This window comes from Marmota monax, unplaced genomic scaffold (assembly GCF_021218885.2).
Source record: "Marmota monax isolate L192 unplaced genomic scaffold, Marmota_monax_Labrador192_F-V1.1 WCK01_AAM20220418_F8-fsc00108, whole genome shotgun sequence".
Classification (NCBI taxonomy): domain Eukaryota; kingdom Metazoa; phylum Chordata; class Mammalia; order Rodentia; family Sciuridae; genus Marmota; species Marmota monax.
In genome coordinates, this window is record NW_026694593.1 from 5,982,063 (window position 1) to 6,009,352 (window position 27,290).

At 39.1% G+C, this 27,290-nt stretch overlaps 1 protein-coding gene across 4 annotated transcripts; it reads right to left on the reverse strand.

The window, feature by feature from the left end:
- On the reverse strand, positions 1-27,290 carry Prpf3 (pre-mRNA processing factor 3). 4 transcript variants are annotated; one of them, XM_046421916.2, is made up of 16 exons: positions 27,149-27,290; positions 24,520-24,709; positions 23,145-23,275; positions 20,938-21,084; positions 18,461-18,544; positions 18,060-18,280; positions 16,228-16,534; positions 15,472-15,638; positions 13,421-13,500; positions 10,580-10,723; positions 8,938-9,037; positions 8,654-8,767; positions 7,132-7,250; positions 6,767-6,850; positions 4,679-4,740; positions 1-355 (listed from the first exon to the last, which is right to left on the reverse strand). In XM_046421916.2, exons 2-16 carry the CDS (start codon positions 24,662-24,664, stop codon positions 209-211), a joined length of 2,052 nt encoding a protein of 683 aa, XP_046277872.1. In that variant the 5' UTR covers positions 24,665-24,709; positions 27,149-27,290; the 3' UTR covers positions 1-208. The 4 variants fall into 4 exon arrangements, with proteins under 4 accessions (XP_046277872.1, XP_046277875.1, XP_046277874.1 ...); XM_046421919.2 differs by lacking the exon at positions 27,149-27,290 and adding an exon at positions 26,659-26,889; XM_046421918.2 differs by lacking the exon at positions 27,149-27,290 and adding an exon at positions 24,815-24,881.

Here is a 27,290-nt window from a genome sequence, read left to right on the forward strand (position 1 = left end):
TTTAAAAATAACTCTTTAATCATATGCACATAGGGGAATATAGGGTAGCTACCAGGCTGACTAGGAAAGGGAATTCTCCCTTTGCCCCAATGTCTGCGTGGCACAGTTCTGAGATCACACACACACGTGGAAGTAGGTTGGGAAGAAGATTAGGGAGAGAACTGAAGAGACAAAGGCCAGTGGGGTGAGGCATGGGCTTGCAGTAGTTTCAGTCAGTGGACTCCAACACAGATTCACTTAGTGCAAGGTCCCAGTAGTGTTCAGCCCCATGCTTTTTGAAATGCTCACGAGCCATATTCTCTGTAGGGCACTGTTTAAATTTCATCTCTCCAAAGCTCCGGTCTTTGGCTGTACCCTGGGAAAGAGATAAACCTTTTAATAAAAACACTAGTTTCTCAGCTGGGCGCAGTGGCACATGCCTATAATCCCAGCAGCTAGGGAGGTTAAGACAGGAGAATCATGAGTTCAATGCCAGCCTCAGTAATGGCGAGGTGCTAAGTAACTCAGTGAAACCCTGTCTCTAATAAAATACAAATTAGAGCTGGGGATGTGGCTCAGTTGTTAAGTACCCCCGAGTTCAATCCCCAGGACTAAAAAAACAAAAACAAAACAACAAAAAAAAGCACAACTTTTTTTTTTTTTTTTGCAGTGCTGAGAATCCAACACAGGCCTTATAAATGCCAAGAAAGCCCTCTACCACTGAATTATACTCTCAGATCAGCAATTTGTTATTTTTTTATTTATTCATTTAGATACTTGGCACTGAACACCCCCCAACTTTTTACACATTTTTTTTTTTTTTTGAGACAGTGTTTTGCTAAATTGCTGAAGCTGGTCTTCAACTTATAGTCCTCCAGCCTTAGCCTCTGGAGTCACTGGGATTATAGGCTGCACCACCACACCCAGCTCAATTATTTATTTTCTATTTGTTCTACTCAGATATACATGACATTAGAGTGTCTTTTAACATATTATACATATAAAGGGTATAATTTAGGATCCCATTCTTATATAATTGTACATGGTGTAGAATACACTGGTCATGTATTCATATATGAACATAGGAAAGTTATGTCCCATTCATTCTACTCTTTCTTATTCTCATTCCCTATCCCTTCTCTTCATTCCTCTTTGTCTAAGCCAATGAATTCTTTTTTTTTTTTTAATTTTTTAATATTTATTTTTTAGTTATCGGTGGGCACAACATCTTTGTTTGTATGTGGTGCTGAGGATCGAACCCGGGCCGCACGCATGCCAGGCTAGCGCGCTACCGCTTGAGCCACATCCCCAGCCCCTAAGCCAATGAATTCTTTTTTTTTTTTTTTTTTTTTAAAGATAGAGTGAGAGAGGGAGGGAGAGAGAGAGAGAATTTTTAATATTTATTTTTTAGTGTTTTGTAGTCATTCAAATACAACATCTTTGTATGTGGTGCTGAGGATCGAACCCGGGCCGCACGCATGCCAGGCGAGCGCGCTACCACTTGAGCCACATCCCCAGCCCCCGCCAATGAATTCTTATTCTTTCTCCTCTTATGGTGTTAGCATCCACATATCAAAGAACTCAATTTGTTATTTAAATCAGATATAATGCTTTATTAAAAGATCTAATAAACATTTGTGCCATGAAGTGCCTACTTGAATGCTATTTTATGGTTAAAGCAATTATAATCTCTACCCTTGGACATTCATGAGTTTTCATAAATTTATACAGATGAATTCATACAGCTTCTCTTTCTTTCTTTTTTAATTTTTGAAACAGGGTCTCAAAAATAAAAAAAGTTGCTCAGGCTGGCCTTGAACTTTGTGATCCTTCTGCCACAGCCTCCCAAGTCTCTGGGACTGACTATAGGAGTGTACTACTACCATGACTGGCAGGGTTTAAGTTTTTAGACTAAAGGCGCAAGGATTCTATGCTCTAATATCTGGTTGAAATAGCACATCACAAAAAAGATAATACACGGTGTGTTGGGATGAACTTATTTCTCAGTGGGCCTCAAGGAATAGATGTGGGCCTTTGTAGGAAAACAGAGTTAGAGAGCCAGAGTCTGGAAGAACTCTTTTTATAAGGTTTAGTGAAAACTGTGTATACATGCAGGAGGCTTTGGGGTCCAGAGACAAAAAGCAGTTGGGTGGGGAGAGGAGAAACAAGAGGAAACTTGCAAAGAACTATAATAGAAAGACATAGTACAGGGTGAAATAGCATTCTCAGCAAAGGCGCCAGCAGCAATGGCAGTTATAAAATGATACCTAAAGAGGTTTTCAGGGGGCAGACTCCAATAAGGAGGCTAAAACAGAACTTGGCTTGTTTCTGACTCTGAGGGCTCTCAAAGATAAATGGAAGAGATGTGGAGGCTGGGGTATTAAATATGCAGGTAAGGATTTATGTAACACACAAAAGGTACAATGATTAGTGTAATTTGTATGCATTAATTGAAGAGTCTGGGATAAGGATACATACTGTTAATAGCAATTTCTATAAATAGTGGTCTTGGGCTAGGGATGTAGCTCAGTGGTAGAGTGCTTGCCTAGCATGTGTGAGGCCCTGGGTTCCATTCCCATTACTGGGAGGAAAAAAAGTAAAAAAGTTTTTGATAAACAGAGCTGGGGATGTAGCTCTAAGGTACAGCCTTTGGTCAGCATGTAGAAGGCCCTAACTTTAATCCCCTGCCATGCCAAAAAAACAATAGTTGCTTTTGGGGCTGGGGATGTAGCTCAGTGGTAGAGCACCTGCCTGGCAAGTGCTAGCTCCTGTTTTTTCTTTATTCATTCATTCATTCATTCATTCATTTTGGTGCCAGGTATTGAACCCTGGGGTACTTAACCATCAAACCACATTCCCAGCCCTTTTAAAATTTTGAGACAGGGTCTCACTAAGCTGCTGAGGATGGCTGTGAACTTGAGAACCTCCTGCCTCAGCCTCCAGATCTGCTGGGAATACAGGCGTGCACCACCACACCTGCCAAGGTCCTAGATTTGGGGATGTGGCTCAAGCGCTAGGGCGCTCGCCTGGCATGCGTGCTGCCTGGGTTCGATCCTCAGCACCACATACAAACAAAGATGTTGTGTCCGCTGAAAACTAAAAAATAAATATTAAAAAAAAAAAAAAGGTCCTAGATTTGGTCCTGAGTACCACCAAAATAAATAAATAAATAAAATAAAGAACAAGTTAACAAAAATAAGCACATTTAATAAATGGAAGATGAAACTGGGCATGGTAGCACAAGCTTGTAATCCCAACTGCTCATGAGGCTGAGGCAGAAGTTCAAGGCCAGCCTGAGCAAATTAGCAAGACCTTGGTTTGGGGATAGGTAGAGATAAAATAACTCAACCTAAAATAATAAAATGAAAACAGCAATAATGGTTCACTAACAAGAGTTCATGAATAAAAGAACTGACAACTCCTACCCTCCCCAGTGCTGGAGTTCAAACCCAAGCCCCCACACATGCTGGGTAAGTGCTCTATCACTGAGCTTCACCCTCAGCCTTTGAAAGAATTGGATAAACTTTAAAAAGGTTCTGTTGAAGATGGATTTAGGTCATTTTATGAAGTATTTTCAGATTATTATCTAATTGGGTTCTCAAAACAAAACCTGATAAGAACAGCAAATAATATCCACATTTTTATAGACAAGGCAACAGAATTTAACATTGTCTTGCTCAGACTGCTCAGCTAATAAGCAAAACCCACTTTTGTTTGTTTGTTTTTTGCAATACTGGAGATCCAGCCCAGAGCACTATATATTTTTTTGAGGGGGGCGGGGCGGCAAGTACAGGTGATTGAACCCAGTGCTGCCTAACCACTAAGCAACATCTCTAGCCCACCCCCCCTTTTTGTGGTGTTGGGGGTTGAACCCAAGGCCTTGTACATTTGAGGTAGGAACTCTAACTGAGCTATATCCCCAGCCCAAGCCCTTAATTTTTATTTTGAGACAGGATCTAAGTTGCTGAGGCTGACCTTGAATTTTCGATCCTCTTGTCTCAAGTCTCCCAAGTCACTGGGATTACAGGCGTGTGCCATCACACCTGGCTCACAACTGTATATTCTTAAATCTAGGGTACTTCTTTCATTATATATATATTTATATACACACATACATGTACATACACACACACACACACACACACACACAATTCACTCCCCTCTTTTTGAGTCTCATACTCATAACTATGAAATAACTTTCAATTCAGAGCCAAGCACAGCAGCACATGGTTGTAATCCAAGCAACTAATGAGCTGAGGCAGAAGGATTACAAGTTTGAGGCCAACATCAATAATTTAGCAAGGCCTTAAGCAACTGAGTGAGATACTGCCTCAAAATGAAAAAAAAAAAAAAAAAAAAAATTAATGCTGATTAATTTAACAAAAATGTAGCTGTCTCTCACTCTGAAGATGACCCACATTCTCCCATGAATGTGTATTTCTAGCTTTACCCCCAAAGCATCTCTTTTTTTGACACTGCCCCCATTCTCACTTAAATGTATCTACTTCCTAAATAAATGTCTTAAAACATAATAATTTAACTAAAATATAATCAGGAAACATTTGCTTCCAAATGTTTAAAGACAGATTCCAAAAAGAAACAGAGAAGTTTTATTTCATTTTATTGTTCCACTTGTATAACTTTAACCATCAGGAACTAGCTAAAGTTTTACTTCAATGCTTCACAAAGGATCACCTACCTCCCAGACTAGTACACATTTGTTGGTTTTCTTCACAGCTTCCTCATCAGATTCTTCATCATCTGGAAAAGACAATGTAGCTAAATTTTATTCTAGACTCATGACAAGAGACCACAGATTTAGATTCTAAACAAATAATATTCAACTCTACCCATGTTCTCTTAAGTATTATCATCTTCTTCCATGTACTGAAATCATGTTTTGTTTTCTGTTAATTTTTATTTTTCTCATATTAGAATGGAAGCTCCAAGAAGAAAGGGACTTAATTCAACAAACATTTACTGAGGACCTACTATGTGTTAAAAGCTGTACCAGACACTAAGAATAAGGAAATAATAGATAAGCAATCAACAATAAAAAGTTGTCCTAGGCACTCTCAGAACCAGGCTTTGGATGTCTATATGATAGGTTATTCTTTTTCTTGTTGTTATTTTATTTTATTTATTTTTTTAGTTGTAGATGGACACAATACCTTTATTGTATCAGTTTTTATTTTTATGTGGTGCCAGGGATCAAACCCAGTGCCTCACACATGCTAGGCAAGTACTCTATCACTAAGCCACAGCCCTGGCTCCCGATAGGGTATTTTTAAGGACTCGTTAGCCTAATGGAGGAGAGGCATGCAGATACATCAAATGAAAATATCTTAAAGAATACTTGCTAAAGAGAATATAGATTATAGAGCAAAAGTATACTTTAAATATGTTAAGGAGAAAAAGTACAGAAGGACCATACTTAGGTAAACTTAAGAAAAGTAGAGTTCTCAGTCAAGCTCAGTGATAGGTATGCTCAGTCCTCAGCTACTCAGAAGGGTGAGCCAGGAGGACTGCTCACACACAAAAGTTCAAGACCAGCCTGGGCAACATATTAAGATCCCAAAATGTCAGAAGTTGGTCTAGGTCTTCAAAGAAGGGAAGAATGAATTTTTTTTGGGGGGGGGGAGGTGCATACTAGGCATTGAACTCAGGGATGCTCAACCATTGAGCCACACCCCCAACCATTACAAGGTCTCACTAAGTTGTTTTGGGACTTGCTAACCTCAAACTTGTGATTCTCCTGCGTCAGCCTCCTGAGTTGCTGGGATTACAGGCTTGCACCCCATGCCAAGTGGGAAGAATGAATGCTGACATAAATATAATGGCTAGGAGAATGTCAAGTGTGTGTGTGTATGAATAAAAAAGTTGGGCAAAAGAATGAAAAATATTTTTTCATTTTTGGTACTGGAGATTGAACCCAGGGTGCTTTACCACTGAGCTACATCTTAGTCCTTTTCACTTTTTAATTTTTGAGATAGATCTAAGGTGCTGAGGATGGCCTCAAACTTGTGATCCTCCAGCCTCTGACCCCCAAATTGCTAGGTTAAAGATATGTGCCACGGGCTGGGGATGTGGCTCAAGCAGTAGCGCGCTCGCCTGGCATGCGTGCGGCCCAGGTTCGATCCTCAGCACCAAATACAAACAAAGATGTTGTGTTTGCCGAGAACTGAAAAAAAAAAAAAAAAAGATATGTGCCACTACAGCATGATTTTTTTTTTTTTTTTGGTAGTGCTAGGGATTGAACCCAGGGCATTGCACATGCTAGGCAAGTGCTCTAACCTTGAGCTATAATTGCACCAAAAAGTTTATCTTTATACTTGGTAGGACTATAGCTCAGTTGGTAGAGTGCTTGCCTTGCATGCCCAAGGCCCTGGGTTCAATCCCCAGTACCACAAATAAATAAATAAAATTAAAAAAATTCTTGATCAAAGCAAAAAGCTTTTAATGATCAGAAAATTTTTTTCACAAACTAAATACATTCATGTAACAACTATGCAGATTCTGGACAGACAGGGAAACCATCGATAATAGAAAAGCCTTAAAGGACAGGCAGAAAAATAATTTTAATATCCATGCATATGACCATGTAACAAATACTGTATAATTTCTAGCAGGCTTACAGTCTGAATAAATCTTACTGAAGTTCCTGAACGCTGTATATACTGTTAGCCGGAGTCTCTCAGGAAAGGAGTAAGATAAATGGACAGATGCACCATCCCTACCTCCCACAGATCACAGCACCCCCAATTTATCCCCTCTAACCCCCATTCACCATCTCCCTTTGTGTTAGATGTCTGTTCGTCCCACTTTATCCGATGCAGCATAAGACGCTTAAACTTCTTCTGAGCCTTGGGGCCTGGAAACAGAGAAGGAGAATTTTGCCAGAGCCATAGAAAATAATGGGATAGAAAGAACCTCTCAGCTCATTAATGTTCAGACATTAATGTGGTAGTTGAAGTAATCCCGGGAACTACATCTGTGGCCTTCTACTCCAAAAAACACAGAAAAAGTAGCCCAGTATATTATATCCAGGTATGGTTCTAAAATACCTTATTTACTCCCTTTTCCCCACAATGCTAATCACTCTAGGCTTAGGGTTGTCTGGGGACAGTCTCTCTCAATTTTTTTCAGACTCACCCCCTTCCACTACTACCACGTTGACATCCTTGTGCAGTACCACCACCCCTGTCAGGTACAGTTGCCCAGCATTGGCCTCAATCTTGAACTTCTTGGCTGGGTTGCTCAAATTTCGAACTCTGGAGGAGGGAAAGCTTAGTTATGTCTTCAATTTTAGCAACAGTAGCTACCTGAATGGAATGGCAAACAAACAGATGAATCCAAAATGGTTCTCTCTCTAAAAACAAAGATCTCTTGAACAAACATATTTCCATTTTCTAATATTTCTGCAAAGTGTACAATTTACAACAAACAGCAGTTAATAAAAATTTACTCTATAATGAATTCTTTAGAAGGATATACTATCACCCAAAAATATTTATAAACTTCTGGGTGATGGTGTAAAGATATACAAATTCTTCTTCTCCTTTTTTTTTTTTTTGACCCAGGGAATTGAACCCAGAGGTGCTTAACCACTGAGCCACATCCCCAGCCCTTTTTTACATTTTATTTAGAGACAGGATCTAACTGAGTTGCTTGGGGCCTTGCTAAGTTGCTGAGGCTGGTTTTGAACTCCTGATCCTATGTCTCAGCCTCCTGAGCCACTGGGATTATAGGCATGCGCTAGCACACCCAGCTACAAATTCTTTTGTAGATGCCTAAAATGTAGTCACTATGTAAGCGTAAAAATTTTCTAGAGGGCAGGAAAAACTGTTAGGTAACAATTACCTATAAAGAATAGTCCTTAAAAAAAAAAAAAAAAAAAAAAAAAGTAGACCAAAGAGATCAAAGAACAGGGAGAGAACCTTTATATTAAGTGCCCTTCTGTATTGTAGAATATTTTTTATCTTAATAAGCATCCATTATTTTTTAAATAATGTACCATGTTTATGATAAAAGTTTAAAAAAATAAGTACATTTAATAAATAGAAGGATAAAATAATAAAATGAAAACAATAAATCAACACAAAGGTAGAAAAATACTTACAACATACAAATTCATTTTGGAGTGAGGATAAAAGGATTACTGCAATACTCAGAATAAAGTTGGTTGCTAAGGGGCTGTGACTGGGGCTCAGTGGTAGGCCACTTGCCTAGCACACATGAGGCACAGGGTTTGATCCTTAGCACCACATAATAAACAAAATAAGGGTATTGTGTCCATCTACAAATAAGAATATTTACCAAAAAAAAAAAAAATTGCTAAGGAAAGAAATATTAATGCGTTTTGAAGAAATATGATATTTTATACTTCACAAGAACAAACAATTTTTACTTAACAACTTGGCCTGAACAAGTATATTCATTCATTCATTCATTATTCAAAATAAATGTTGGTTAACTAAGAAGACTTGAGATGAGGAAAAATTAGATAACAACAACAAATAAGAAATATTTAATTCTCCACTGGAAAAGAATGACAAGCTCTTGATTCACACTAGGGTTATTAAGCCAGAGTAGGAAGTGGTACAGGGTATACTTTAGGCCACAATGACTCTGTCTTGTGCACTAGATGGAAGGACGGCCTACTATGGACACCTACCTATATACAGATATGTGTACCCCCTGTGAAATGTCTTCTTTAAGCTTTTTAATTTTCTTGACCTTTCTCTGTTCTGCTGTAAGCTTTCGGGCAGCGTTGGCCTCTTCATGCGCTCTGTCGTGACAGGAAGGACATCCACAAGTGAGAAAGGCATTGAAGACCAGAGGCAGGGCTAAGAGAAAGAGAGAGCAACAGAGGACTCTCCCCTCCCTCCAAATATGGATCCCCCAAAAGTTTGGAAAAGGCACTCGCCCTGGGTTTCCACCCAATCCCATGGCACTTACTTCTGTCTTTTTGCCATCTGAGCTCTGACATGGGCTTCTACCTTTGTGGGGTCTTGAACAGCTTCTGTCCCTAATACTCGCATCAAATTAGAAATTCTCACTGCAGTGGAGAGAGGACAGCAATTAATCTCCTAAATTAGTTCTCTTGCTGGAATAACCTGTTATCTTTTCTATCAATTGATATTGTTACTTCTATTAAATCTCTGCTCAAAAAAAATCACCCCCTCCAATACCTCCTATCTTGAAAATCCCACCAATTAACTGTTTTCACAGTTCACACAATTATTCTGAAAAATCGATATGCATTTATGTTAAGAAAGACAAGCAGCTGGGCACAACGTGTACTTCTGTAATTGTAGCTACTCATAAGGCAGAGGCAGGAAGATCACAAGTTCCAGGCCAGCCTGGGCAACTTAGGGAATTATCTCAAAATAAAACAAATAAACAGCTGGGGATGTGGCTCAGTGGTAGAGTGCTTGCCTAGCATATAAAAGGTCCTGGGTTCAATCCTCAGTACTGAAAAAAGAAAAAATAAATTTAATTTCTTTGGTATTTTTTGCTCTTATAGCATCTAAAAAAGGAAATCCTATATATACCAGTGCTCATTCAAAATATTAACTGAATGATAATGGTAACTACAAGGGTGAATTTTCTTATACCGAATTTTCATTTTAAAAATTAAAATATTAAATTTTATGTATAAGTCCATGCAAACACTACAACTACTACCTTAGCGAATTTCAACACTAGTATATTTTTCCAGGAAAATCCGAGTGTTAATATAGCCAATAAGTGACCTCTATCATGAATGTTTTGACCTGTCTTTTTCTTTTCTTTTCTAAGAATTTAACCTTTATTTTATTTATTTTTATGTGGTGATAAGAATTGAACCCAGTGCCTCACGTGTTAGGCAAGCACTCTACCACTAATCTATGACCCCAGCCTCTGACTTGTCTTAATAAGAAAAGATAGATAGGGGCTGGAGTTGTAGCTCAGTGGCAGAGCGCTTGCCTAGCATGCATGAGGCACTGAGTTCAATCCTTAGCACAACATAAAAATAAACAAATAAAATAAAGGCATATTGTCCATCTACAACTACAAAAAAATTTTTAAAAAAAGAAAAGATATGGGCTGGGGATGTGGCTCAAGCAGTAGCATGCTCGCCTGGCATGTGCGGGGCGCTGGGTTTGATCTTCAACACCACATAAAAATAAAATAAAGATACTGTGTCCACCCAAAGCTAAAAAATAAATATTAAAAAAAAAAGAAGAAGAAGAAAAGAAAAGACAGACAGGTGCAGTGGTATATTCCTGTTATCCCAGGGACTCAGGAGGCTGAGGAAGGAAGATCCCAAATTCAAGGCTAGCCTCAGCCACTTAGCAAGACCATCAGCAATTCGGCAAGACCCTGTCTCAAAATAAAAAATTAAAAGAGCTGGGGATGTACCTCCATGATAAAGCATCTCTGAGTTTAATCTCCAGTACCAAAAACAAAATAAACAAAGAAGATGGTAGGAATTCAAGGAAAGAACCCAAGAATGATTCTGAGAAATAGAAAGCACTCAAAAAGAGATGTTAAGGTTCTCTAGAAATAAAGAGATAAATCTGTCACCGTTTTTAATAGGCAGGGCTAAGACATGTACCTTTGGGTTCTGGAGGAGGCATCAGGCCCAGCCGGACTTTCTCTTGGAGTTCTTTCTGTGCTTCCCTCCTTGTTTGCCTCCGCAGCTTCTTCTGTTCCTTCTTGGTGAGATACACCCCCAGAGTAACTGGTGTGTCATTGTCAACTATCAGAGAAATAAGCATACCAAAGCAATAAGAATATTAGGGTCACTTAGGTAAATACCAATCACTTTCAAAGGATATTTAGCTGAGTTATCATTAGCTGTTTGTAAGTTGTGATAGGGAACAGCATGGTTACATTTTAGAAATGGATTTTCATCTTTCATAAATAGTGTTCTAAGTCGTTTTTCTTTAAGCAGTTAAACCCTTTCACCAAATGAAATGTAGCAAATACAAAAAATAAAAAAATTAAAGCAGTTCTAGTTCCTCTTGGTGAGGATTTGGGGTAAGTGAAAGGTATCTAGAATTCTACTTAGATCCCACCTCCTACACCTCAATGTTTCCATGGAATGTGATTTGAAACTACTGGCTGAGATGATAAAATTTATAATTTTAAAGACACAGCATATGGTAAGAATGCACTGAAATCATAACGCAAGTCTACATAATAATTTAAAACAAAAACTAGTTGGGCATAGTGACAGGTCTGTAATCCCAGCAACTCAGGAAGTAGAGGCAGAAGGATTGCAAATTCAACGCCACCCTGGGCAACTTAAGAGAGACCTTGTCTCTTAAAAAACAAGCAAACAACAACAAAAGAGATGAGGGGTCCTGGGGTTGTGGCTCAGTGGTAGAGCGCAGGTGAGGCCCTGGGTTCCATCCTCAGCATCACATAAAAATAAATAAAATTAAGATATTAAATAAATAAAGGTATGCGTCCGGACTGGGGATGTGGCTCAAGTGGTGGCGAGCTCGCCTGCCATGCGTGTGGCCCGGGTTCGATCCTCAGCACCACATACAAAGATGTTGTGTCCGCTGAAAACTAAAATAAATAAATAAATATTAAAAATTCTTTCTCTCTTAAAAAAAAAAAAAAAAGTATGCATCCAACTACAACTAAAAAATATATTAAAAAAAAAAAAAGGAGAGAGAGAGAGATGGGAATATATTCCAGGGGTAAAATGTCACTGCAATCTATTCCCTGTACCAAACGAAACAAAACCCACATTCTTCTAATGATTTATACTATTTAAAGGTAAACAGAATCTGGTAAAATAAAAATAAGTAACTATATTACAGGTTGAATGCCACTAAGCTGAAAACACCAATTCTACCATGCTTCAAAATCCAAAACTCTTGGGCTGGGGATATAGCTCAGTCGGTAGAGTGCTTGCCTTGCATGCACAAGACCTTGGGTTCAATCTCCAGCACCAAAAAAAAAAAAAAAAAAAAAAAAAAATCCAAAACTCTTTAAGCATCATCAGCACTAATAAAATCTGCAAATACTTCAAAATCTGAAAAACTCTGAAATATGAAACACTCTGGTCCCAAGCCTTTCAGATAAGGGATATTCCAACTATATCTAAAGGTCTCAATCTATTTTTCTTACTGGGAGATACTGTCAAGTGAAATTTACCAATTAGGATATTTCCTTGGTTCATCTCAAGTCTGATGAAGAGTGTTAAAATTGTTTAGATCCACATAACTTTTGAGATCTCTATATGCAAAAGGAAATTTCCAATGTACTTAGTGATTTACCCAAGGCATTCAGCTTGGTAAAAATACAAAAATGCAGCCACAACTAAAACCTCTCTTTTGACTGAGCCAATAAACTTTTGGTACAAAAAGAAAAAGAAGAAAAGAAAAAGAATGAGCCAAGCACAGTGGCACACTCCTATAATCCCAGTGACTTAGGAGGCTAAGGCAAGAAGATTACAAGTTTGAAGTTAGTCTCAGCAATGGAGCGAGATCCTCAGGAACTTAGGGAGACCCTGTCTTAAAAAATAAATAGGGTTGGAGATATAGCTCAGAGGTGAAGCACCCTTGGGTTCAATCCCTAGAATGGTGGGGGTGGGGAAAGGAAACAACAAAGAATAGGAGAAAAAAAGACTGAAGACAAAGATTAAAGATGATCAGGAATACACTGGTAGTGTACAAGACTGGAGTTGCCGTTTACCACTACTGCAAAAGTAGTCCAACTTGTAATACACATCAGTGAGGCCATCTACAGACTGGGCATCAATGCTCTACAGCTACATGTCTAATATGGTAGCTACTAGTCACCTCTACTATTTAATTAAAATTAAATAAAATAAAAAACCAAGGTCCTCAACTACACTAGTGCAATTCAATGTTCAAGTGCTCAATAATCATGTGTCAGGCATGGTGGCACACACCTATAATCCCAGTGGCTCAGGAGGCTGAGGCAGGAGAACTGGGAGTTCAAAGCCAACCACAGCAATTTAGCCAGGTCCTAAGCAACCCAGCAAGACCCTGTTTCTAAATAAAATATTAAAAAAAGAGCAGGGTGCGGTGCGCATACCTGTAATCCCAGTGGCTCGGGAGCTAAGAAAAGTGGATCGCAAGTTCAAAGCAGCCTCAGGAATGGCAATGAGCTAAGCAACTCAGTGAGACCCTGTCTCTAAATAAAATACAAAGTAGGGCTGGGGATGTGGCTCAGTGGTTGAGTGTTGCTGAGTTCAATCCCCAGTATCGCCCCCCCCCCCAAAAAAAGTATAAAAAAGGCCAGGGGATGTGGCTCAGTAGTACCCTTGGGTTCAATCCCTAGTACCAAAACACACACACACACACACACACACACACACACGGATAGTAACTATTATCAGAGATGCAGAACAAGTCCATCACTGCTGCATAAAGTTCTGTTGGATAATGCCTTGGTTGAGTAATCAATTCATTACCTGGAGGATTGAGCTGGGCTGGATGTTCAACAAGATTTGTGATTCCAAAATAATCTTCTCTCTTCGGATTTTCCTCTGTACTAAAATTGGAGTAAAAAAAAGAAAACAGGATATATGGGTAGAGAGGATGCCAAGAAAGGGACTCTCAGAGACACAAAGAAAAATTCCATTTTCTATTATGTGTTCTAGCTTTTAACATTATACATCTATAATATGTAATTAGATTATACATTATTTTCAGTATGAGAAACCCAAGTCCTAGTAAGGCTAGAAGTTCTCTCCAAACCAGTCATTCTCAATCTTTTTTGTAGCCTAACACCCCTAAATAGATACCACATTCTCTCATTAGTAATAATAAATACTTGAGATGGTGGTTGACAAAGGAAGAGTAGGAAAAGGCCAAAACACAGTCTTTTAAAGCCATATATCAAAATGATGGAGTAGAGGGCTGGGGGTGTGGCTCAAGCGGTAGCACACTCGACTGGCATGCGTGCGGCCCGGGTTCGATCCTCAGCACCACATACCAACAAAGATGTTGTGTCACCCAAAAACTAAATAAATAAATATTTTAAAAAAAAATGATGGAGTAGATATAAAGTTATCCAAATGCATTAATAAAATTTTATTTATCATTAACTGTACCAGCAACTAAGAATTGTTGTTGTGTTCTACAACTGGATCTTTGTTTTTTTTAATATTCTTACTTGTAGATGGACACAATATCTTTATTTCATTTATTTATTTTTATGTGGTGCTGAGGCTCAAACCCAGTGCCTCACACATGCTAGGCAAACGCTCTAACACTGAACTACAACCCCAGCCCTACAACTGGATCTTTAAGAAATGTAATAACAGCCCGGCACAATGGCCCATGCTTCTAATCCCCATGGCTCCAAAGACTGAGGCAAGGGGATCACAAGTTTAAAGCCAGCCGCAACAACTTAGCAAGGCCTTAAGTAACTTTAATTTGAGACCCTGTCCCCAAATAAAAACTAAAAAGGGCTGTGGATCAGTGGTTGAGGGCCCTTAGGTTCATTCCCTAGGACCAAAAAAATTTTTAAAATGTAAAACCAGCCGGGTGTGGTGATGCATACCTGTAATCCGAATGGATTGGGAGGCTGAGATATGAGGATTGCAAGTTCAAAGCCAGCCTCAGCAACTTAGCAAGGTCCTGAGTAACTTAGACCCTATCTAAAAATTTTAAAATTAAAAAAAAAAAAAAAAAAAGGGGTTGGGGATATAACTCCTTAGTTAAGCACCCCTAGGCTCAATTCCAGGGGTGATACTTAGAATATGTAGTTTAAGGGCTGGGGTTGTGGCTCAGTGGTAGAGAGCTCTCAGCTAGCATGCTTGAGGAACTGAGTTCAATCCTCAGCCACATAAAGATAAAAAATAAAGATATTGTGTCCACCTTAAAAAAAAAATAAAGAATATGTAGTTTAAAAAATGTATTTAAGAAAAATGTGATAATATGTACAACTAAGATGCACCAATAAAAAAATGTGGAAAAAAAAAGAAAATTCAGTCAAACAAAAACCAAAGCAAAACATAATAAAATCCTCACCAGAGCTTTGACTCCTACTACTTTACAGAAAAAAGAAAAGAAAAATATGCTAAAACCAAATAAGGATGTGTAACAAAAACAAATAGGTAGTGGGTTCAGTCTCTAGCACCACTTAAAAAAAGAAGAAAAATTTTTGCCAATTTGTTTTTATAGTTTGTGTCCCTAATTCTGCTACATTAATAAAAAGCTTAAAAACAACCTATTTTGTTTAAAAACATATGAGCTTTTGTACAGTTATCTACTTCCCTTAGACTTAACAATTTTATTTAATACCTACCATTTTTCCCATTAAAACTATAGCCTTGGGGGCTGGGGTTGTGGCTCAGTGGTAGAGCATGTGTGAGGCACTGGATTCGATTCTCAGCACCGCATATAAACAAATGAATAAAATAAAGGTCCATCAATGTCCTAAAATAATTTTTAAGAAAAATAAAAAATTAAAAAAAAAAATAGAGCATTATTAAAAGGTATTAATTAACAAACTCACAGGTCGAAGCCATTGGGGATGATGTATGAGTCCCACCACTCAATTTCAGGAATATCGCCTTCCTTTAGCTCTTTCTTAGGAGCAATGAGGGCGAGCCTAGTTGAAGTATGGATGCCTGTTTTTCGAGCAGCCTGTGAAATCTCTGCCTGTAGCTTCTCCAGTTGAGCCTAAAGACAAGATAAACCAAGATAAGGAAGATAAACTGGAGCCACATTTAAAGCACCTCTTGTTAACTCTCTACATCTAACACATTGGATTCATAATATCTGAAAGAAAAAAAGAGTTGTTCTGCTTTATCCTTTAATTCATTTAAATACATCTCACCTCTATCTCACAGTGTAGGCCTCCAGCAGATATGCAGAAATGGGATTATATGAAAACCTCACTTTGAGAACACAAAAAAGGAAAGGCAAAACTACTTGAAAATATATTCCATTCAACTCTCTAGTGGTGGAAATTATATGTAGCAAATTTTAACACCAGGCTAGATTTCCTCAGTCACTCAGAGACCTTTGAATTGTTTCCCTCTACTGGCAGCTGCATGTGAAAATTTTCAGACTCAATATTATTTCCATCTATGTACAAAGTAACTAGAAAGAGAAATCAACTAAAAATCAAGTATTCCAGGAATATGGTATTTAAAGTTACTTATTGCTTCAAATTACCTATTTGTTCAATTTCCCATAATGAAAGAATTTATTTTCCTTTGCATCAGTTTCCTAACTTCTAAAGTCTGTTATACTCTAAGTTAGATACCTTGGTCCGTAATCGTTGAGCAATCTTCTCAAATTTGCCCTTGTCGTGAAATTTAAATGTTCGTCTTTGGCGTTGGGAAGGGGCAATTGAAACTCGGGGGTCAAAAAAAGTATTGGACTCCATGTCTTCTGATGGCTTTTCTTTTAGCTGTTGCTTAAACTGTTCCCTCTTCACAGCACGAATATTGGCCTTAAGGGTAGGCATGCGGTGTGTCAGCTCAATCTCCTTGCCAGTTGCATCTACAGTGCGACCTTGCTCATCTAGGATCAGTGGTGTAGGTTTAGTTTGATCTTTTAACTCTACTTTCCTGAAAAATATCCCACAAAGAAATAGAGCTGGAATATTAAGGCAAACAAAATAAAACAAAGCAAAACCCAATAAAGACCACTAGGTAAAATCATTCTAGGGAACATAATCCTATCAGGGAATAATAAACTCTGGTTTAAAAACATCAAACTGGCCAGGCACACTAACACACACCTGTAACTACTAGGGAGGCTGGGACAATAGGAGTGCAAGTTGAGTCCAACTGGGGCAACTGAATGAGATGCTGTCCCAAAAGGGGTTGGGAGACTGCTCAGCACTAGAGCTCTTGACTAGTAAGTGCAAGGCCCTGGGTTTGATCCCTAGCACCACAAAAAGGAAAAGAAAAATTAAAAACATCAAACTGGAGCTGATACACTCAGTGGTAGAACACTTGCCATACAAGGCCCCGGGTTTGATCACCAAGCAATGCAAAAAACAAACAAAACACCTTGATAAAACTAAACAACACACACACACACACACACACACACACCAAACTGGCCATTTGGATTTAGGGTACAAGTTAATTAATTTAATTTACAAATTATACTGAGAGGAATTTATAATCCTATCTTTCTTTATTCCTGAATCATTCTTTTTTCTTATGCACGCTTTGCAAACACTCTACCACTAAACTATATTTCCAGCTCTTACTTCTAAATTCTTGAGTCAGTCATGGGATGCCAGACCAATCACAAATGCTAAAACTAAAGTCTAATATCTTTTTCTTTTTTTGGTACCAGGGATTAAACACAGGGTTGCTTAACACCAAGCCACATCCCAAGCTCTTTTTTGTATTTTATTTAGAAACAGACAGGGTCTCACTGAGTTGCTTTGGGCCTCACTAAATTGCCCAGGTTGTCCTTGTACTCAAGATCCTCTTGCCTCAGCGCCCCCCAGCTGCTGGGATTACAGGTGTGTGCCACAACATCCAGCTAAGTCTAACATCTTTGTTCAGTTGTAGAGAACCTAAGATTAGGTCTCACTCATTGCAATTCAGTGGCTAAGAGTTAGAAATCCAGAAACATGCCGGGTTCAGTGGCACGTGCCAGCAACATAGGAAGCTGAATCAGGAGGATTGTAAATTTGAAACCAGCCTCAGTGAGGCCTTAAGTAGCAATGCACCGAGACTCTACCTCAAAATGAAAATAAAAAGGGCTGGGCGTGTGGTGCATGCCTGCAATCCCAGCAACTCAGTAGGCTAAGGCAGGAGGATCACAAGTTCAAGGCCAGCCTTAGCAATTTAGTGAAGCCCTAAGCAATTTAGCAAGACACTGTGTCAAAAGAAAACATAATAAGGGTTGGGGATGAGGCTCAGTGGCCCTGGGTTCACTCCGTACAAAAATAACATAAAATAAAATAAGCTATGGTAGAGAGACCCTGTATTCAATCTCCCGTACACGTGGGGCGGATGAAACTAAGAAATTATTTTAGGTTCTTTGGAAAAAGACTCAATGACATTTAAAAGTATTTATTTCTTCTCAAACTTCAGAAATGACAAGGGATTTTATGAAATATATACTCACGGAGGAGCAATGCCCATGGCATGGAGATTAGCCAGGCCCACCATGTTGGCATTGCCAATGAGCCCTGGCTTCAGTGCCAGCTGGGCTTGGATTCGGGCTTGTAGCTCAGCTGCTTTCCTTGCCTTCTCAATGGCATCATTCATGAAAGTAGCAGCCTGGGAGGGCTGAATGGTGTTGCCAATTGGCAGACGTTCTGGTTGGGAAGAAGAAGGAGTCTTTGGCTGTGAGATAGAAAAAAAAAAAGAATAGGGATTGAGATAGGCAGAAAGACACACACACACATACCTTGCTAGATTACGGCAGATGATGGTGGAGTTGAATGTTTTGGATTTTCATTTGAATGGATGGCAAGAAATTCTGTGATAAAGATGATTCTTTTCAGAGTAATCTGGGAATAATACCTGAGGTGTAGGAGGGCTAATGAAGCTCAGCTGTTTTTTCCTCTCCTCGATTTGTCGTGTTGCTGCCTCCATCATCTGTTTGATCTGCTCTCCAGAGAAGGAAAAATTGAAAAGTATTAATTTTTCTGTTTTATTTCTCCCATACAGGTTCCTAAATCCAAAAAAGTGTTCAGATCTAGAAACCTTAAAGTTTCTGAATGACTCTACCATATTCTGCCTTTACCATAGATTAGAAAAATTATCATTTATTTATTTTTGGTACCAGGGATTGAACCCACGGGAGCTTAATTAACCACTAAGCCACATAGCCAGCCCTTTTTATATTTTATTTTGAGACAGGGTCTTGTAAGTTGCTCAGGGCCTCACTGAGGCTGGCTTTGAACATGAAATCCTCCTGCCTCAGCCTCCTGAGTTGCTGGGATTATACATGTTTTCCAACAGGCCCAACTAGACTAATAAAGACAAAACTAGACAGGTGAGCACTACAATTTTTCAACTTTTCTCCCAGGGCAGAACTGACTTATTACATACCTTGATGATTAAGGCTCAGACAAATCTGAGTAATTATCTTAATTCTGCCACTTACTGCCTGTGTTACCCTGGACAAGGTACTTAACTTCTAAAGCTCCCAAGTGTCAAAAAGGGTGAAAAAATAAATATTAACCTTTCAAGACCATTATGAAAATGTAAACAATGCATACAAACATCCTAACAAAATGCATACAAATTATTATATTTCAATTGTTTAAAAAATCCTCGAATTCCAAATTCAGGTAACTATAGATGATGGTGCAAAGATTTTTTCTTTAGCCTCCATAAACTCCTTATCCTGTCCTAAAGAACTTCAGAATGATAACCCTTAAGAACATAGGGCTTAATATAACTCCTCACTGATTTTCCACATAGGGCCTTCTTTTGGGCTGGGGTTGTGGCTTAGTGGTAGAGTGCTTGCCTAGCATGTGTAAGGCACTAGGTTCAATTCTCAGCACCACATATAAATAAATAAAGGTCCATCGATAACCAATAAAAATTTTTTTAAAAAGGGGGGCCTTCTTTCAAGTTGCTTCACAATATTCCCTTTCAACCCCCTCTAATATGCGGGCTGAACCCAAAGGCACTCTACCCTAAGATACATTCCCAGCCTATTTATTTTCATTTTTTAAAATTCTGAAACAGAGTTTATATTATAAAGTTGCTGAGGTTTGCCTCAAACTTGTAATCCTCCTGTCTCAGCCTCCAGAGTTGCTGGGATTACAGGCCTATGCAACTGCACCTGGCTGCTCCAAGATATTATTTTTTTTAATTAGTTTTTAACACTTTTGTCAGTAGGTGATATATTTACACAGTTTGTACTTCAAAAAAATTACATGAGGGTACTGAATTCTTGTAATCCTAGAGACTTGAGAGAATGAGGCAAGGCACCTCAAGTTCCAGGCCATCCGCAGCAACTTTGCAAGACCTTGTGAAACTCACTTGTAATCACAGTGACTCAGGAGGCTCAGACAGGAGAATTGAAAGTTCAAGACCAGCCTTAGCAACTTGGTAAGGCTCTAAGCAACTTAGCAAGACCCAGTCTCAAAATAAAAAATAAAAAGGACTGGGGACATGGCTCCGCATTTAAGCACCCCTGGGTATAATCTTCAGTACAAAAAAACTGTTAACAGTGCCCATTTTAAAAATACACATGCTTGGGATGGGGACATAACTCAGTTGATAGAATGCTTGCCTTGCATGCATAAGGCCCTGGGTTCAATCCCCAACATCACCACCAAAAAAAAAAAAAAAGTTTTTACTGAAAAAAATATAAAATTAACTTAAATTTTTTATAGATTATATTTTCCTTGTGTATTTTAAAATTATTCTCCTCTGCTATCTAGCTAAGTTCTGATCATTTCATTTAATTTTCCCAATGACTTGATGAGGTAGATAATTGGGCAAAAAAATGTGATACACATTGTTTGATACATAGTAGGTGCTCAGTAAATACAATTTCTTTCTTTCTTTTTTTTTTTTTTAAGAGAGAGAGAATTTATTTATTTATTTATTTATTTTAGTTTTCGATGGACACAACATCTTTGTTTGTGTGTGGTGCTGAGGATCAAACTAGGGCCGCACGCATGCCAGGCGAGCACACTACCGCTTGAGCCACATCACCAGCCCATAGTAAATACAATTTCAATAATCCTTAATTAGAAAACTCTGGGTTAAACCAAGAAATGCTAAAATATAAAGCAGGAAATAAAACTTCCCCAAATGGGGCTGGGGTTGTAGCTCAGTGGTAGAGCTCTTGCCTTGCATGCATGAAGCCCTGGGTTCTATCCCCAGCACCACAAAAAATAAACAAATAAAAATAAAGATATTGTGTCCAGCTACAACTAAAAACAAAAACAACAAAAAAACCTTCCCCAAATGCTAAACACTAATTCAATTAAGATCAACTCATTCAATCACTTTGCTTCTAGTCCCTAGTAACTAACCTGGAGTTTAGTTAGCATTCCAGGGCTCTCCGAAGGAGGCCCAGGGATCACCTCTGGCTCCTCTTCTACCTCCTCAAAGCGGGGTATTCGTCGCTTCTTTACTCCAGATGATTCCTTGGAGATCTCAGAATCATCACCAAACACCTCCTAAAGAAACCCAAGATGAAAGAAGAATTGTATCCCTTCCCATCAGGAGAACCAAAGAATCATCTTAGCCCCTACCAGCATTTTTGGCTTTTCCCAGGGGACTATGACGCAACCTTGCAAATAACTACTTGCCAGAAGCAGGGTCTTCTAGACTCTCCACCAAGTGGATCATTTCACCCAACTTCATCATTCTCCTACTCCAGCCAAGCAAATTTCATCCCCATGTTCCCATCTCAAGGCCTTCACAAATGCTACTGCCCACATCTGTTAGATTCTCCTTCAACTTTTCTAAAACCCCTGTTCCAAATCCTGCCTAAAACTCACCTCGTTCAGGAAGTTTTCCTCATTATAACCTTATCCCACTCTGATCAAACTTTTGTTTCACATTCTCTTAGCATTTAAGAGCTTGGTTTATATTAGGTTAAATTACATTGCTAATACTCTGTTTGCCAAGTGTTAGGTCTTTCAATGGTAGTATTTTCTCCCAAGTACGGTCTAAGCTCTTCTAGGAGAGGAACTTTCTTTCTTTTTCAGTATTCCCCAATAACACTTTGTTCTCATCAAACAATGGGAACTTAAATATGTTGACTAATTTGCAAGGTGAATTTAACAGGACCAAGAGTGGCCAACTGGAAGGGACAATGGGAAAAAGCAAATGTACACACCGGTGGTAGGCTTTGGGTGACATCCCCTCTTCACTAGGAGGGCTCGTGTTTTGCAAGGACATATCCTCAGCCAGGGGCGAGCGCTTCCTGGAACTCCTACAGTTCAAGAAAAAGGACTCTCCCATAATATATTGTGTGGAGTGGGGACTTGAATGGACCAAAAATGGGACCCATATCCCATGGCTATCTAGCCACATCCTTTGAGAAACCAATTTTATTCTTCCCACCCCATGGAGTCACTTCATTTATAGTATGGCCTCAGCACTTACATAGTGGTATGCCCTATCATAATACGATCTTCACTGCAAGAATCTATATATATATTGTATATTAATCATTTCCCCTTAAACATAACAAAGTTCAACATAGTCTGAAATTCTATAATTTACCCTAAAATTCCCATAAAACTACTATTCATATTTTATAATCTGTGACTGTATTTTATTGTACCTCCCACCCTTTTTGAAATTGCAGCTTTTTTGGTTTTACAACAAGAACTATCTCTCATTCCTGTGATCACCCTACAAAGCTCTAAAACAAAAGGCACAAGAATTTCTATTTTTCTTTGTTCCAAGTCTGGCCAAGCAGACAGTGCTTGTCAACTCTTTGTCTCAGGAAAAGCAAATGGGATAGTGAAGGTATTAGAAGCACTTTGGAAGGTATAATGGGAGTCACACAAACACTTTTTCTTCCCCCCAAAGAGAAACAGACAAAGGGAAATGAAATAGAGATACTGGCTGCCCGAGGGAAATGAGATACATCAGTTCCCTGACACTGATAATACTGAAAAAAAAGGCCATGACAAATCAGCAACTACAGAATAAAATGTGTAGTATTATTGCAATATTGCCGGCCCTATAAGTACCCCATTCACGTGGCCAGATGACCTGCAATATGCTATACAGCAAATACTAAACACTCAAGAACATAATAAATACTAGCTATTTTTAGGTATATTATATGCAAACACATTGCAGAGAAACCTCAATAAAGAAACAATGAGGTCTACAGTTCAGGTAGCAGTGGAGTCACATTCTAAAGCAACTTATAGACTTCAAATAAATCAAAGACATAAAACCTTAGAGCAATCAATTCACAGGTAATAGTAAAGCACAGAGTGAGGGGATGTACAGGATAAACCTAGGGAGACGGGAGAACCCAAATTCCTAACTGGACATGAAAAGGACAAAGCTATCAATTGTTTCTTTGGAATATTTCAAATGAACTTAGGTAGTTCATCATCACAAAGATGGTAACAACAACTCACCTCCTCTACGTTAGTCTAAAGACCTCTCTAAGTAATAGTGGATATCAATGTGTGACCCAAGTAAGTCCAGCAACTTTGTCATCATTCAGAACACTCCTGAGCTCATTAGATAGTGAACTGTAACCTACCTTTAGTTCACGTTTTCTGCTCCTATCACTGCTAGACTTAGAATGCCTAGAGCTTCGACCTTCCTCCACAGCTTCAAATAGTTTGTCCACAAAGCGAAGAGTAGAATCATCAAGAAAAGGTTTCAGATGGTCTGAAAGGAAAAAAAGAAGTGACAGAATTGAGAAGGTAAGAGTACAATCTAATACTAAGCAAATAACATAAAAGCATTGGACTTTTTTTTGAAATAGGGTTCTCACTATGTTGCCCAGGCCGTTCTCAAACTCCTGGGCTCAAGAAATCCTCCACTACTGCACAAGGTTAATATTTTCTCTTTTTTCATATCTATGTATTCATTTATTCATTTTTTGCAGTAATGGGTATTGAACCCACTGAGCTACATCCCAACTCCTTTTTCTTTTTTGAGACAAGGGCTCACTAAATTGCCCATGTGGGCCTTAAATTTGCATGCAGTCTTCTTACCTCAACCTCCCAAGTAACACTGGGGCACTTAACAATGGGGCCACATCCCCAGTTTTTTTTTTTTTTTTTTTTTTTGGTGAGACAGGGTTTTGCTAGGTTGCTAAGGCTAGCTTTGAACTTGTGATCCTCCTGCCTCAGCCTCCTAAGTCATTGGGATTACAGGTGTACACCACCATGCTCAGCAGGAGGGAGATGTTCTTTGTAGGATCCCCATAAATTCTGTTACACTGAATGATTCTACCATCTGAGGTAAAAACACAGCTATAATTTTTTAGAGTAGGAAGTAACACAGCCAGAGTAATCTGTTAAAGGTGAGCATCAAAGCTTAAGATGAAGCTAAGTGAAGCAGCACACCTGTAATCCTAGTTACTGAGGCAGAAAGACTGTAAGTTTGAGACCAGTTTCGGCAAGACCCTGTTTCAAAGTTAAAAATTTAAAAAGGCTAGGGATGTAGCTCAGAGATAAAGCACCATCAGGCTTAGTCCTCAGTTATTCCCAAGAGAAAATTTTCAGATGAATAATCATCCTAACTTTCCCCAAATAGTAAATTGTAGATTACCATTAACAAATCAATCTCCATGAACATTTTTCATGTATTTCTTAAAAACTTCCATATATTGAGATAGCAATCTGAATCTGAATCTGAACATACCTGTCTGGCATATTTCCTAAGTAAATCTATGTTAGGTGACTCAGTATGATAGTCAAAAGGGAGTCAGTCTGAGATTCAAGATAGGCGCCCCCCTCAAAAAACAAACAAAAAAAAGCAGTAAGAAAAAATTTAATTTTAAGTTATTTCCACTACAAAGCAAGAGAACATAAGATGCGGTCTGACCTCTCTTTCTTTAGATATTCGTAACAGAAAGAATTTCGGGGTTATCCATGTTAAGTCAAAAGAGTTAGAATAGTACATACCAGCTGCCTTCTTCTTGTCCATGCCCTTCCCCACACAGTTCAATGCTGCTGTGACAACTGTGGGCTCTGAAAAACCCAGTACCCTCTTCACCGTCTTCTCTATCCATGGTTTCAGCTCATCCAGCTCCCTCTTAGACAGTGCCATTTTTCAGGAAAACAACAATAGCTCAAATAGGACTCAATACTACACCTAAAAAGAAATCAAGAAAGAGTTAAATTAGAGAATAGGAAAAAACTAAGCAATCCAGGGCAGTGGTTTATAGATCAGAAATCCGCCCCCACAGCCCTCAATCACCTTGGTAAGTTTCTCCACTTCATTTGAAGGCAAACATTCTCCCTAAAAACTATACATATGTGAAGAAGAAAACACAAGGAAATGGGTTCCATTTGATTTTTATCCTTAACTCGACATCAGTGCATGAATAACATCTATGGAATAAACTCTGGAAACACTTAGTTCAAGAAATGAGTTCTAGCTTCTTTTTTTGACCCTATCATATAAAGGACTAGACAAACATGTAACTTTAAAACAAAGCTAAGAAGTCCATCCAGAGGTAAGCTTTTCTATTTCCAAATGAGCATTCCTGAACCTAGCCCAGACGTATGGATTTTCTCTCTTCTAAGGATGCAAACAAGGGAGGATTTATCCTGGTCACTCATCCTGTATTAAGTCTCCTAATCTTAAGAATGTTCTGTCACATTTCATTGTAGTTATTTGTGCCATTAGGAATTCGAAGACACAGACAATTGTGTATCATATTTTACAGGGTCTGTCAGCTGACTTGAGCATAACCTCTCAGTTCAGAAAAGAATACCCTCATTTGGACTCTCTTCCTTTCTTTTTCTTTTTTTTTTTTTAAAGAGAGAGTGAGAGAATTTTTTTTTAACATTTATTTTTTAGTTTTTTGGCGGGCACAACATCTTTGTTTGTATGTGGTGCTGAGGATCGAACCCGGGTCGCACGCATGCCAGGCGAGAGCACCACTGCTTGAGCCACATCCCCAGCCCTGGACTCTCTTCCTTTCCATTTTTATCTTTTTATTTTTTTTAGCTCAGCAGAGAAAACAATATAAAAAAGACTCTCCACAATAAATCTTTATTATTTAATGCAACTTCATATAAAATTTCAACATTATTCATGTTTACATTTGATTTCCTCCCTAAATCTCAAATATCCTCACAAGCACAGAGAACTTTCTAATTTTCTGCATAACGATTATGACAGTCTATAAACTACACTGACCTCAATTTGTAAGCTAACTTCTTTATAACACTGCCACTCATTGTAGTATGATCTGAAAAATCCACCTTTCAAGATAAGTCATCTTCTAAAAGATACATTCTGACTAATTTCTACATTCTTGGTAAGTGTACCCTCTATAATATATGCTGCCAAATAGTGAATTTAATTTTAGCATATCTGAACAAAGCAGATTAAAGTCATGAAATTAAGGAAGATTTTGTGCCTAAGTGACAAATCACATGAGTAATTTACGGTGGTTCTATTAATCCTTCCATGAGAGAGCAGTACTGCATATCAATTTCTACTTATTAAATGTGCATCGTTCAGGTAGGGCTGTAGCTCAGTGGTAGAGTGCTCTCCTAGCATGTGGAAAGCACTGGGTTCAATCCTCAGCACCACATATAAATAAAATAAAGGCATTGTGTCCATCTACAACTAAAAAATAAATTAATTAAATTAAATTTTAAAATTTTAAAAACAAAGTAAATGTGCATTGTTCAAAGAAGCCTATACTAGCACCAAAAAGGGTTCAGAAGCACTCCAGGCACCAAAATCACTGAAAAGAGGTCACTGAGCAGTTGGGACACTGAGATTATACACCATTTACAAGCATTAGGCAAAGAAATTAATACATTTGAGTCTCAGTTTATTCATCTTAGAAAATGAGGACAACTGCCACAGCTACATCATAGTTAATTCAAGTAACTACTAAACACAGGCAGAGTACTTGCTGGGTATTGAGGACATATACAACAATGAACAGCACACACCAGAATCCTTGCCTTGACGATCTCTAGCCCACTAGAACTGACTCGCAGGCTAGGAAACACAGGCAACTCGAAAACCCAAAGCAATAAACGAAGTGCCCCTGTTACCAGATACTAACAAATGCATACCACTCAATCCTCCATGAGGTGATGAGCAAAATAAACAGTCAATGGGCAAAAAAAAAAGTTGCCCGCAGTCACCAGCTTTGTCATTAACCACGGTGTTCATCCTAGCTGCATGGTGGTGGGGAGCCGGCTACGAGAATGAGGCAGGGAGCTCTGAATGGGCAGGTACCAGAATCCCATCTCCTTGGGATTCCTTCCTCGTCTAGCTCCAGTTCCAGATCCCCTGAAGCCCCGTTTTTCTACGTCTCCTCTCTGCCCCACGGGCCGGGTACCCCACCACGCTCCACCCCAACTCCTCAGCTCGGAGCTGTCCCCTTCCCGCCCCCGCCCTTCCCTCCCCGCAATCCCATTCCAGCGCCGCCTCCTGAGGACCGCTCTTCCCGCAGCTGCTTCCCGCTCAACTCTCGCGCCAGGCTCTTCCCCCTGGACCCAGCCCGGGCCCCAGTCGCTAAGACCGAAGGACACCTTCCCTGGGCCCCGGGCCACTACTCACCTCACAAACTTCAGCCCCTGAGACGGAGCCCGAACGTTACACCGGAACCGGAAACCGTCTGACCGCCCTCCGGCCTGCCGTCGCCACCGACTCGGCCGCCGCCACGCTGAGGTCCCCCGCACGTGACCTGGAGGGGCGGGCC

Bases quoted from the DNA above. Each gene is read 5' to 3' on its own strand.
- Prpf3 (XM_046421916.2), bottom strand. From the start codon at position 24,664: ATGGCACTGTCTAAGAGGGAGCTGGATGAGCTGAAACCATGGATAGAG. The intron at 23,276-24,519 runs GTATGTACTATT...TTTTCCTTTCAG, and splicing joins GGACAAGAAGAAGGCAGCTG to ACCATCTGAAACCTTTTCTT. The intron at 10,724-13,420 runs GTAATGAATTGA...TTTCTCTGATAG, and splicing joins AGCCCAGCTCAATCCTCCAG to TTGACAATGACACACCAGTT.